At 40.6% G+C, this 14,460-nt stretch overlaps 1 protein-coding gene across 4 annotated transcripts in view; it reads left to right on the top strand.

The window, feature by feature from the left end:
- The window catches only part of OTUD7A (OTU deubiquitinase 7A), a 316,185-nt gene that overhangs the window by 168,215 nt on the left and 133,510 nt on the right, over positions 1-14,460 (top strand). For all 4 annotated transcript variants that reach the window (XM_073652917.1, XM_073652916.1, XM_073652915.1 and 1 more), the window contains one exon: positions 10,580-10,736. In XM_073652917.1, coding sequence (XP_073509018.1) covers positions 10,652-10,736 — 85 coding nt within the window. In that variant the 5' untranslated portion in view covers positions 10,580-10,651. The remainder of the gene's footprint in view (positions 1-10,579; positions 10,737-14,460) is intronic.

Genomic DNA, 14,460 nt, shown 5'->3' with positions numbered 1-14,460 from the left:
GATCCCTATGACACGATTCCTTCCAGTCCTTATCTTTCTGCCTGATAATACTCCACACTGTTATCTCAGGGAATCTATCTGACCTGTGTTTAGCTTCTCTCCTGACCTGAATTCTGTTCCATTGCCTTCTGTGATATACAGATCACACACCACCTTTTTCTTGGCTCCAGCCAGACAGTAAACAACTTCCCCACAATCCCCCTGGGACTCTGCTAAACACTCCCTGTCTCCTGTGACTGTGTTAACCCCTCTAGTTGCTGGATGCTTCTGGAGCACAACACTTTCTGTCTCCTCTGCTTATGTTACTTCTAATAGTTGCTGGATGCTTTTGAAGCAACAGCACTACTTCTGCATGTCAAATATGCCCTGAATTGTCTCTGCCTGTCCGTGTTGAGGTTGAGCTCTTTTTTTCTGGCTTTTCTCTTATCTTTGTTTTGTTTGTGTTTTTTTATGCATATCTAATAAAAATACTTTTTAGGGTTTTAGTCTACAAGCTTGGTTAATTGGTCCATCCATAATCATAGAATGTTAGAGTTGGAAGGGACCTCCATGGTCACCGTGTCCAACCTCCTGAATGCAGGATTCACTAAACCATCTCAGACAGATGTCTGTCCAGCCTCTGTTTAAAGGCTTCCATTGAAGGAGAAACCACCACCTCGTGTGGAAGATCTTCACCCCTGAGATCTTGTTTTTACTCCAAATCATCTGATGATTATGCTTATATGTAGAGGGTAAATAAATAAGGTAGATTCTCTGTGGCTTCTTTACTGTGATTTGAAGGTGCAGCAATGGTTTCTAGATGCACGATGCTATAGCATGGCCACAGTGCTCAGATCCATCCCATAATAAGTGAGGCACTGAGCATCTGTGGTAGCACATTGCCCGTTTTTGTGTTGCTTGAATATCAGTGGGAGATTGACAGAGCACCTGGCATGATGTGAAAGAAGCAGGCGTGTATGTGGAGGGGAGTGCTAGAGCATGTGGACCTCTGTAGGAAATGTGCGTCTGGAGTTGGAATAGCGAGAAAAAGAAAGATTTAATACTAATATAACTGCCTTAGACTTAGATAAGCTTGGACCTGCTTTTTGGACTGTATGTACTTGTGAACAAAGAATATTTTGACATAAAAATCATGTGGCAGATTAATCGCAGCAGTGTCCTCCAGAAATTCATGCACACTGTACAGCAACCTCTGATTCACATGTGTGGAGAGAGCTTTCAAAGAAATTTCTGTATCTAACCTACTACATCACGTGATGTGTTCTCGATGTGGTGTGGTGGGGCTGGTGTTCCAAAAATGCATCATACGGTCATGGCCTAATGTTTTTTTAGGTGCGTTTTTTTTGTCCAGATTTGCAGGCAAAAAAATTTGCAGGCTAGCAGCAAAGTTGCTAAGATTTTACTAAATCTCATCCATGCGCTGTGTAAGAAATCTGTAGCGGATTTTAAAATCGCCACATGACCTTTTATGTTGCGGAGTTTCACAGTGGATTTTGCCATTGCACCTATATGAATGTACTATAACTGATAAGTGTGTATATGAATACTTATTGTCTTAGATTAATTTGATTTAAAGGGGTGGTCTGAAGGCAAAACATTTTTATCCCAACTCCCTATCTATTTAGTCTCATAATTCTAAGCTATTTTCTAATATACTTGCTTAAAAAATCCCTACCTTATATCTTTTTCTTCCTTTTTCCTATCTGATGTCGATTCGTTGAGTATCACCAGCGCATGCTGGGATACTGAAACCCGCGGTAGCGCTGCTTACAGGCAAGAAGGACAGCAGGAGGTAATTAGAAAAACACTTAATGGCACAGGGTCCATCGATTGGGGCAATCATAAAAAGTAGTGGCCAACTCAAAGAGAATCTGTCATCACATTTTCCCTATAAAAGCCATTGCCACCACATTCTTCAGCCATTTATTATATTCCTAAAAAGCCCCCCACTGTATAATCCAGGCAACTCTACATATGGTACATTATGAAAAATGCTTTGAAGTTGTGCAGCGCCATATTCTAGTGAGTGCCGAGCAGTCCGATGGGCATCTGAGGACCAGGCCCGGCACCACATCTCTGTATGGTAAATCATGACGCCATCTTTGTGTGCTTTGTTTTCTAATTCATGCGCTGCCCTCTCAGGTCCTACATTATGCAAAACTGTTTTCATTTTACCAAGGCTGTTTAGTATATGAAAGCTGCTCTCTAATTGATTGCGATGGGCAACAAGGACAGTTTTTCTTTTAGACAGTTCCATAAATTTGACCAATGTGTTTATTCCAAGTCTCACCTCAGTATAACTAACAATGTGATGATGCAGTTTAGAAGCGGGTGAGGATGGGAAGAGTATTTGGGTCATCTGGTGCTCATAAGGCCTCATTGAGACATCCGTGTTTTTCACATACGCAAAGAAATGGTACTGGTGTCATCAGCGTTTTGGTTCCGAGTTTCATCAGTCTTTGGTCAGTGTTTTTGGATAAATTACGAAGCTTCTCCTCTCCTTTGCAATGTTACCCACAGTCTGCGCACGGATGTGCTGTATGAGATTTTCAATGACCCATAAACTCGTATTGGCACCTTTCATCATTGCTGCCGGAAAAAACGGACAAATCGCTGTGTTTTTCGTATGGACACTTGGTCCGTGAAAAAAATACGGACTTGTCAATCTCTGACAGCGGCATTAACAGCATTCCGGCATGGGGCCGAGTCATTCTATGCACCTGTCAGAGCCTCCCTTGAAAACCAGACTATCAAACCCTAAGGGTCTGTGCACACATTGCAGATTTATCGTTTTTATTTTTTTGGAGATGTCAAAAAACCTGAAGGGGTTCTGGATGTCAGCAAAGTGAATGTGAGTCCTGAAGCCTCATGCACACGTTGCTAATTTGTGCTTTGCAGAATTGGTGCAGCTTTAAATCTACAGCATGTCAATTCTTTCATAATTTTTGCTACAGATTTTACTCATACTAATAAGTGAGTAAAAATCTGCACCAAAATCGCATGTAAGAGATGCATCAAAAACACACCAAAAAACGCATGTCTTTTTTCCTGCCAAGAGATGCAGAAATGGTGCAGAAATTTCTGTACCAAGCAATATCTACACATACCCTAAGGGAACTAATAAATACTGTAAAAAGGGGAAAAAAAAGTTTTAAAAAAAAAGCTTAAAAGTTTGAATCACCTCCTTTTCACCCGTCAAAAATAAAGATGATGACAAAATTTTAAAAATGCACATATTTGGAGTTGCCAGGACCAGAAAAGCCTTATCTATCAAAATATAGAAACAATTAACCTGATCGGTAAACACTGTAAACAGAAAAAAATTCAAAACACCAAATGCTGTGTTTTTTGGTTGCCGCAACACCCCCAAAAAATGCTGTAAGAAGCAGTCAAAATGTCATGTCCATTCCAAAATGGTATCCATAAAAACATTTTCTTGCCCAACAAAAAATAAGACCTGACAAAGCTGCAGCGACCGAAAAATTAAAACATTCCAGGTCTTGGAAAATGGTGACACAATAATTTATTTTTTTTACAAATTTCCAATTTTTTATTTTTGCCACTAAAATAATAAAAAAAACCTGGACAAGTTTGGTATCAACATAATTGAACTGATGAGGAGAATCATATTTCCAGTTCATTTTTACCGCACAATGTATGGTGTAGGGTTTCATTCGCGGTGTCAGGCATTAGGCCTTAGGTAGCATTCACACAGGCAATGCAGTTTTTGTCCAAACCGTGAGGTTTTATTGCTTTCCACAGGTTGCAGAGCACCAAAACAAAATCATAAACATAAATGCCTAGCCTTGTCCAGGCACTAACTAAACAGAACTGACCCTGGCTACTCGTACATGGCTGAGCCAGCCCCAGCTCGGTCAAACAAAACAACTTTTGCCCATAGTAACAACCACTGATACTACGGCCTGTGCAGACTCTTCTCAGAGAGGGATTCTTGCCTCTCCTACATCCACCAGACTCACTGACTCCCCAGTCACTCCAGTCACAGAGAGACCCTAGCAGTCTCTCAGCTAAAGCTGGTCCCACAATCTACGTCCTGCATCTTAGAGAAACCATGCAGGTACTTCTAATCAAACACTGCAGGGCTGAGATTTAACCCTGTCCTACCCAGCTATGCTACAACAGTAAAAACAATTCCCAAAAACAATGTCAGAATTGCGTTTTGTTTTTTTTTTGTGTGCAATTTCACATCACTTGGAATTTTTTTCCCTTTTTCCAGTACACTATTTGAATGGTGTCATTCAAAAGTACAAGTAGGCCCGCAAAAATTCAAGCCACTCCACATCTATGTGGACAGAAAAATAAAAAAGTTATGGCTTTTGCAAGAAGCGGAGGAAAAGATGAAAACGAAAAAAACTGAAAGGTTGGGAAGGATTTAAAATGGGAATGTGTTCTAGCAGTGCTGTTACAATCACATGACCTGAACTGTCCATTCACAGCCTTTCCCTCTCAATATGCTGTGTCTACCCTTTTATCTGTAAATAATATATTTTACTGCCTATTTGTTATTTTCATTGATGTCACATTTCTTTATGGTTTATTATGACTGATTTAACTGTACTTTCTGTTTTTTTACCTAAGACTTTTTAGGGTATTGTCATGCACAGTGTAGGAAAGACAAAGTGTGACACGAAGGGATGAGGGGAAGGGAACTCAGATACTAGGGAAAGGGGGAAGTGGAGACCTCCTAGGCTGATTTGCAATCACCCTGTCTCCCCCTACCGTCCCTATATTGGTTCCTCACCAATCGCTGCACAGGAAACTATCCCTGTATTTCCCTAGTGCTTGGCCCTGGATAGGGAAGGGGGGGGAGGTGAGCGCTAGTCGATCCCCACTGACAACTAAAGACAGTAAGGAAAGACAGACACAGGGGAAGTAGCTTAGCTTGAGTTGACTTCAGAGAGATGGTAGACACGTCCTCTTAGCACTAGAGAGGAAGTAAGAACTGCACTTGCTCCAAGCCTTTACAAGGGGTCATGTGAATATCAGTGTGTATCAACCAGGAAGTATTTAAACACCCAGGCCTGATTGTCAATTAGAGCAGGAGGGAGGTAGCCGCTGGGTCCTAGAGTGAGACAGCTAAGAATGTGTCTGTAATGCCAAGAGAAGCGATATCCTGCAACGAACTGCAGGGCGACAGTCCGTCACATCTGACACACCCGTGACCCGTATGTGCATACGGTCAGGAGCTGCTTGTGTCCCCGACACTGCAGAATAGCCGCACAGCTTCCGCTCATTTTGTAAATGCGCCATTTTTATTTTTCACATGCAGACTTGCCTCATAGAGGTTAGTCTATGGGGAAAGTCCACATGCGGACCCACAAGAGAAATTTCACATGCTGCGGGTCTGAAAGACGTGCCGCATGTCAGCTTCTGCGGGTGAGCCGCAGGTGGACGGAGACGCATAGTGGACATGGGATTTCTACAAATCCCACCCACTATGCTGTAACATCTGGCCACTGGGTGTTTGACTCTGCATAAACATGCAGCGGCTCCTGACCGTGTGCACATACCCTTATAGTAGTTTTGTTTGGCTACTTTTCAATGAGGTCAGGGTTCACTGCACTTGGCACACTTCATGTTCTCCTTATGTCATCCTATTGCAGCTAATAACTAGGTTCCAAAATGCCTGATGAAGACACTGGTCGGGTGTTGAAACGCATTGCATGGACGTTACACCTCTAACTTCATGCCTGTTTGTTGTTTTTTATACTTTTGAGTAACTTTTTAACAATAAAATAGTCATTTACTCCACATCTTGCGGGATCTCCTTTGTATACCATCTGGACTTCCCTAACCGTATTTTTCTCCTGACTTAATGTTAATTATTTGTGTTGATGCCCAGACATCACAACACTCGAGACGCTGCTGCAGGTGGTGCACTTGGACCTACACCATGCGCTGACCTACAGTATTGTGCATGCCCGCTGCACAAACCCTATAGTGTGTGGCCCTCCGGTGGGTTGGTACTAGCCTGGGGCTACAAAGCCATCTTGGAAGTTATTGTGCTGTAGAGCACCATGTTTCTCTTTTTTCCGCTTTCCTCAGCCCATTTTATTCTACTATCGTGGATAGCATTTTCTTTTCAGATACTCCATCTCATCTATAATTTCCTGTTTCCCAAGTAGATTCCATTCCAATCTCAGTATTTTTTCTTTAGATAAAATCTCTCCTTTTTCTTGGCTTTTTTTTTATAACCTTACATAAATGCAGTGCAGCGTGGGACTCATTACAGCAGAGCTGTTCTCAGCCATCACATCAACAGTGTGACTCCTATTTGGATGCCTTCAGGTCTTTATAGAAATTTTACATATTATAAAGGTGTATACCAAAGGGAAAGGAGGAAAAAAAGCATTTATTCTGTGTGTAAAGCAGCCCTGCCATCAATATGCAATCTTCCTCTTAGAAAATGAAAAAACTATTTTATGTGTGCATAAACCCTACAGACTATGTGCCCAATTCATTATTGCATTTACACCTTTTTTTTGTCTAGTTCTTGAAGTTTTTTGCCCATTGTTCATTTGTGCCTTATTCTTCTATCATATTGCACCTTTTTTTTAAGTCTATTTTATATGTGTTCATTTTTTTGTTTTTTATTTCATTTTTATGAGCAGGATTTGTGGTTTCCAGATGTTTTTGGCTGATTCATTGATTGTGAATTTTTAAGAAGTTGCTAAATTATTGAATAAATGTATTCCAGTTTCCCCCCTGAAGTGATTTTTTTTATATTTGCCTGAATTTTAATTCCACATGACACAAAAGTGACTTAAAAAGTACAAATGACCAAGTATGCAATGGACCAGGCAACTGTTAGGTGGATTCATAACTGGCTTAGTGATCGGACTCAAAGGGTGGTTGTAAATGGCTTCACATCCAGCTGGATGAATGTCTCAAGTGGGGTACCACAGGGCTCCGTCCTGGGACCTGTATTGTTCAACATCTTTATCAATGATTTAGATGAAGGAATTGAGGGTAAACTGATTAAATTTGCTGATGACACAAAGCTAGGAGGGATAGCTAATACTAGAGAAGAGAGAGAGAGGATTCAAAAAGACCTAAATAAACTGGAGCAGTGGGCAGCAACCAACAGAATGGTTTTTAACAGGGAAAAATGCAAAGTACTACATCTGGGCAATAAAAATGAAAAAAGCATATACAGAATGGGAGGAATAGAGCTAAGCAACAGTACATGTGAAAAAGACTTAGGTATACTAATAGATCATAGACTGAACATGAGTCAACAGTGTGATGCAGCAGCAAAAAAGGCAAATACAATTCTGGGATGTATTAACAGAAGCATACAGTCTAGATCACGTGAAGTTATTATCGGTCTTTACTCCTCTTTGGTCAGACCTCATCTGGAATACTGTGTACAGTTTTGGGCACCACATTTTAAAAAAGACATAGACAAACTGGAGCAAGTTCAGAGAAGAGCGACCAGAATGGTGACTGGTCTGCAAACCATGTCCTATGAGGAACGGTTGCAGGATTTGGGAATGTTTAGCTTGCAAAAAAGAAGACTGAGAGGAGACTTAATAGCTGTCTACAAATATGTCAAGGGCTGTCACATTGTAGAAGGATCATCTTTATTCTCATTTGCACAAGGAAAGACTAGAAGCAATGGGATGAAACTAAATGGGAGGAGACACAGATTAGATATTAGAAAAAACTTTTTGACAGTTAGGGTGATTAATGAGTGGAACAGGCTGCCACGAGAGGTGGTGAGTTCCCCTTCAATGGACGTCTTCAAACAGAGGCTGGACAGACATCTGTCTGAGATGATCTAGTGAATCCTGCTTTGAGCAGGGGGTTGGACCAGATGACCCAGGAGGTCCCTTCCAACTCTACCATTCTATGATTCTATGAATCAAGCCCTATATGTTTTCTTGCGTATAAATTTTGCCATAGATTTCCCAATTTTTGGGCACAGTGTAACATTGGTGAATATGAGAAAAGTAACAATTACCTACCATGTTTTTCATAAAAATCTAAAAATGTAGCTTTTTTTTCGAACTATTGCCACATAGAGTAGGAAACGCAGACTGGAACAAAACAACCGATGTCTGGTGACGTGGACTCAATGACCCAACACTGTCAGTCCCGTGGTCCTCCACTATTGTTACCATTGCTGCAGTGAATGCATTCTGTAGTTATACTGTAATTTCCACACAAGAAAATCAGTCAGAGCTTGACTGATGACAATTTTACTATCTAGTATCTGAAGATAAAATATGCTTAAGGCTGTAGGTATCTGACTACACATTGGCTTTGTAGTCTGTAACCATGGAGACACACATCAGCTTAGTAGCTGTCGACACAATAGTAGAAAATATTGATTTCTTGCCTTTTAAAAGTACCTGTTTCCACTCTTGATATGTCTGTTTTCAAAGTAAAGTATATTTCCTATAATTCTGGAGCATCTCTTCTTTGAGCTTTGTGTTGTGTTGTTCCTCTGATATTCCTTCTGAATATTTCTAATAAAATTGACAACTGGGTGTTACCATTTCTACCCTTCAAAAAAAACCAAAGACAAGAAAAATACCCAACTAACTGAAAGTAAATGGGTAGATCCCATAGTGCAAAAATAATAATAAATAATAAAGGGTATTTAGTTAACGTAATTTTGATCAAAATAATGTAAAAGCTATCCTGCCACATCACGGCAACCCTTATGGGACAGTCCTAACTCTCTAATATTAAAAACCTTACCATTTGTCAAGTGATATACATATGGACAAGGGCAGAGAGACTGGATCCCTAGTATAAGCATAGACCCGAGGCAGAATAAGCGTCTCAGCTCAGACAAAGGGCGGCCACACCCTTTTATATGCACTAAAGCATACTGAACTACAAAGAAACCTGGAGGTCTGAACTGAAACTTAAATTGATGTGCATGCAAAATGTAAATGCATGTTCACACAAGGCCATTAGACAGAGAAAAACCAAAGACAAGAAAAATACCCAAATAACTGGAAGTAAATGGGTAGATCGCACAGTGCAAAAATAATAATAAAGGGTACAAATGGTGAATCAAGCCCTATGTTTTCTTGCGTATAAATTTTGCCATAGATTTCCCAATTTTTGGGCACAGTGTGACATTGGTGAATATGAGAAAAGTAAATTACCTACCATGTTTTTCATAAAAATCTAAAAATGTAGCTCTCTTTCGAACTATTGCCACATAGAGTAGGAAACGCAGACTGGAACAAAACAACCGATGTCTGGTGACGTGGACTCAGCGACCCAACACTGCCAGTCCCGTGGTCCTCCTCTATTCTGTTACCATTGCTGCAGTGAATGCATTCGGAGTTATACTGGAATTTCCACACAAGAAAATCAGTCAGAGCTTGACTGATGACAATTTTACTATCTAGTATCTGAAGATAAAATATGCTTAAGGCTGGAGGTATCTGACTACACATTGGCTTTGTAGTCTGTAACCATGGAGACACACATCAGCTTAGTAGCTGTCGACACAATAGTACAAAATATTGATTTCTTGCCTTTTAAAAGTACCTGTTTCCACTCCTGATATGTCTGTTTTCAAAGTAAAGTATATTTCCTATAATTCTGGAGCATCTCTTCTTTGAGCTTTGTGTTGTGTTGTTCCTCTGATATTCCTTCTGAATATTTCTAATAAAATTGACAACTGGGTGTTACCATTTCTACCCTTCAGTCTGGCACACTCAGTCCTGATTGGACAGGGACACACCCTTAACTGATAATGTGATTTTTTTAAAATTTATTCAGCATTTCTAGGTGGAAAAACGGAGGGGAAGCACAACAAAGAGTTCAAAGAAAAAGCTTCTATAGAATTGTTATGTAATGATGACTATATGTATTTCCTCAAATGGACATGTCACAAGCTATTACCATAAATGGAACCTGTCATGTTGAAAATGGTGTCTGATTTACAAGCAGAAAGTTATAGAGCCAGGAGGACTTGATCAGATTGATATAGATTTTAGTGGGAAAAGTTTGTGAAACATGTTAGGCTGTAGGTTGAACTCTATTGACTTATGTCTATGAAACTATGAAAACTTTCACTTTATTCATTGGAATCTGTAGTTTTTGAATGCATGAGTCCAGTGGGCGGTCCTATTCAGTGATTGACAGCTATCTCTGCATGTAGTGTCATACAGGGAAGACTGTCAGTCACTGAGTAGGACCGCCCACTGGACTCATATTCATACAAACACCATGTACAACATGAGAGGTTCCCTTTAATGTTTGTCTCTTAATGCAAAAGCTTAAACCAATGCTTTTTAATCTACTTGATGTGTAAAAGACCACATATATAAGGAAGAAAACACAGAAAAGAAAGTTGAGACTGTCACATTCTTTGCGCTAGCATAATTTTATACCATGTGACAGCCTCATCCACTTAAACTACTTGGCATCTATGTTTAATTTATACCCTTTGACTTTTATTTTCTAATACTAGCACTTTCACGTTCATTATTAAATATATCTAATATTTCAACCTCATTCAATGCTGTATGCTTATAATAAGAAATCTAATGATTTTAATAAGATGTTTGTTTTTCCTCTTGTATTTTAGATGGAATCTTTTTAGTGACCACTTTCTGCTCCTGCTGCTGCTGCTGGGCGAGCAGCGTCACTACATGATCACATGACTCTGGATATGGACTCAGTCCTGTCAGACTTTGTTCGGTCTACAGGGGCTGAACCTGGTCTGGCAAGAGATTTGCTAGAAGGTAAGACCGCTCTTCCTGGTTTTTGTACCCTTTTAACATTTGTTTTGGCGCACATCCACTTTCCAAGCATGGGAGATGGGTAAGACTGCAATGGGTTAACCTATTTCTTTTGGTGAACTTACAGTCTGTTCAAATTGGATATCATCTATACAGTGAACAAACACAGTCCGCACACCTAAGATATACACCCTGCTGATACCACTGTTAGAATATAGGTGATAAGACCAACACCACAAACTGTTATCCAGCTGTCGAAGGACTAAAGACCCCATGAAAGGATATGGATTATTTACAGCATACCAAAGTTATTAACGTTTTAAAGGGATTGTCCACTACTTTATAAATGGTCCCAGGGTTGTTAAAAAAAAAAAATGGAACTCATCGACTAGACTGGTGCAGCTCCTCCTTCCTGCTGCTGGCATTACCTGCCGACGTCCTGACTTCCTGTTCCTCCATGCTGCAGCATTGACATTCTGGTCATGCCACAAGAAACGGTCTCTCTTTAAAAGACAATTCCTTTAATATAAAAGTTTCAGTGCTTATAGAAACCGAAAAGAAAGATTATATACAAAAAATAAGCAAGCAAAAAATGTAATATTTAATACAGAAAATCACACAAAACTATCAATAGTTATTCCTACCTTAAAGGGTTTGTCCGGCCTTAGGCAACAAGTCTGCCATCACTCTATGAATAGAATAGAAAAGATACCATGCACATCCAAATTTGAATGTGCCATGGTATCTTGTCTATTCATATTGGACTTTTTCTAACCTTAATCACCCACCCACTTTCACCGTTGAGTGCCTACTATACTTACCTGCAGTCACTCTGTGACTGCAGACTTGTGAATCCTCACATCGTGCACACTGTATTCTGTGAGGATTCCCTGGTGCCGATGCCGGAGCAGGCAGTTTTGGAACAGCAAGTCTACGATTTGCATACTTCTGGCCACATTCCCACTAGACGTGTCTGGCCTCTGTCAATGCACTTGCTGTATGTATGCAAAATCGTATACTTGCGGTCACGCTCCCGCCGCTCCCTGCACAGGCACTTGATAATCCTTACAGTGTGCAGTGTGCACGCTGTGAGGATTGGCAAGTATGCAATCACGTAGAGTGGCTGCAGACCTGTAGCCTAAGGCCAGAGAACTACTTTAAGGGCACAGTCAGATGAACGTATAAAACAGCCAACAATCGCACCGATTGGATGGCACCTCTCCTGACCCGAGCCTGACAGCTGCATAGAAATACATGACGCTGTCACGCTCAGGTCAGGAGGGTGTCGGCCAGTCTGTGCACTGCGATGCGATCATCAACCGTATTATATGTCCGTCTGACTGCGCCCTAACGCCCATTTACATGCGCTGCTAATTGTCGAACATCAAGTAAAATGCTCAATCATTAGCTGATTGGATTGGCAATTGCCACTGTTTGTGGATAGAAATTGACTTGTGGTAAAGCCTTAAATCTCCTTTTCTTTAGCTTTATTTTTCCTGGCTGCACAGAAGCCTTCATGCTGTGACCTATCTGCAGTAGAACAAAAGATCAGTAAGCCCTAATCTGTTGGATAAGGCTATGTGCCCACCGTTGTACTGTTTTTTCTGCATTTTTACGGCCACGACAATGCTTGTAAAACAGTCTGCCATGCAAAGCAATGTGAATTCGGATGTGCACATGATGCGCTAATTAGCTCGAATTCGCATTGCGTTGCAAAACGCAGCATGACCATTTCTACTGCGATTACGCCACAAATTCACGGACATTGACGAACATTGAAAAGCAGCGGCGGCGATCCTCTCTCCTCGGCGTCCTGCGGTGTTCTGGCAGGACCTGCGGTGACGTCATTTAATCAACTGATGGTCATGCGACCGCTGACGTCAGCTTTCAGGTGATGGTCGTGTGATTTAATCAGCTGACCGCTGACGTCAGCGGTTGCATGACCATCAGTTGATTAAATGACGTCACCGCAGGTCCTGCCAGAACACCGCAGGACGCCAAGGAAAGAGGATCACCGCCAGGAGGAGACCGGAGAAGTGAGTATACAGGTTTTTTTTTTATTTTTAACTTTTTAATTCTTTTTACAATAGATGCAGCATTTAAAGCATCTAAGTTGGTCACACAATATAAATCCATGCCAGTTGCATGGATTTATATTGTGTGACCAACTTGTCAAGCACTTTTCCAAGTGATGCTCAAAATCGCTTGGAAAAGCGCTTGAAAAAACACATGTGAAAACGCATGTAAAAACGCGGAAAAAACTCTTCTCCCTGGCAGAAAAAAACGCATGTAAATCTGCATGTGTTTTTTTCTGCCAGGAAGATGCAAAAACGCATCGAATCTGCATTGTGGGCACTAACCCTAAAGGTCTGTTTACACGGATCTACTGGCAGCACTAAACCATTACCCATTGGCGGCTGTTTAATAGTCTGTTTACAGGCAGACCAAAGTAAAAGATGCGCACTGAGCAGTCTGTAATAGATCGCTCAGTGCACATCGGCTGCTATTGTTCCCGGCAGTGTGAGTCCTGTTTACACAGGATGTTGCACTGCCGAGAATGATGTTTTTTTTGCACTGAGCAAAAGATCATTTCACACAATGAACAATGAGCATTTTGCTCATTCATCGGGTGTTCGGCAGCCTATTTACACTGAAAGACAATCGTGAAATAAACGTTCTTAAGAACACTTGTTCTCAATTATCTGTCATTGTAAATGCAGCTTTAAGGGGTATTACTTTGGTGAAACTGATCAGTACGAGATTAAGGCTGATCATACACATGGGATTGCTGTCAGCTCAGGTTTCTGCGCATCAGTTCATTTAAGCAAATGTGACGTTTCTGAATTGACAGTGACTTATTGTGGACGGAAGAAAAGGGATAGAAAAAAATGTTTTTCCTATTACCTGTGTAACCCTTTGAGAAGTTTGTTCTGATGTTCAGGAATTTGATTGCATTTGGAAAGACCTACTCTGAATTTATGGAAAAATACTAACTTACAAAACCAAAGCTAAAAACAACATGAGCAAATACCCTGCAGTAAATAAATAAACCAATAGCAATAGTGCATGAAAATAACATAGGGTACTTAGTTAACATAATTTTGATAAAAATAAATAAATAAACGCCATCCCACCACATCAAGGTGACTCTATTCGGGATGGTCCTAACCTCTAGAATTAAAACCTTACCATATTTCAAATGACGTAAATGTCAATAAGGGCCGAGCAGGACAGAGACCCGACTAATGGACATCCAGCCATGGGGAGCTATATAGACGTAATGTCCAGCTCAAAGAATAGGGTTGCCCTGTCCTTATTTGCACCGAGCACAAAAACATAAAGCAAGGAATTGGAACATAAGTTGGTATACATGCAACGTGTAAGGCGCATGACCACACTTACCACTAAACAGACAAAACCTAAGATAAGAACAAAGTGAGCAAATACCCTGCACTAAATAAATAAATCAATAGTAATAGTGCATGAAAATAATATGGGGTAGTTAATTAACATAATTTTGATTAAAAAAACAAAAAGGCCTTCCCACCACGACAAGTTGACCCCATTTAGGGCGGTCCTAACCTCTAGTATTAAAACCTTACCGTATGTCAAATGACGTAAATGTGAATAAGGGAATACTAACTTAGCCTGAACTGGTACTGTGTGCATAAACTGGTTTCTCCAATTGTCACAAATACATTATGTGCAAAGGAAACGTAACGCTGAG

Source organism: Phyllobates terribilis, unplaced genomic scaffold, assembly GCF_046119375.1.
Source record: "Phyllobates terribilis strain yellow unplaced genomic scaffold, ASM4611937v1 Scaffold_11__3_contigs__length_659146591, whole genome shotgun sequence".
Classification (NCBI taxonomy): Eukaryota; Metazoa; Chordata; class Amphibia; order Anura; family Dendrobatidae; genus Phyllobates; species Phyllobates terribilis.
Note: the sequence above shows the minus strand (reverse complement) of the source record. Positions and strands in the feature narration are given on the sequence as shown.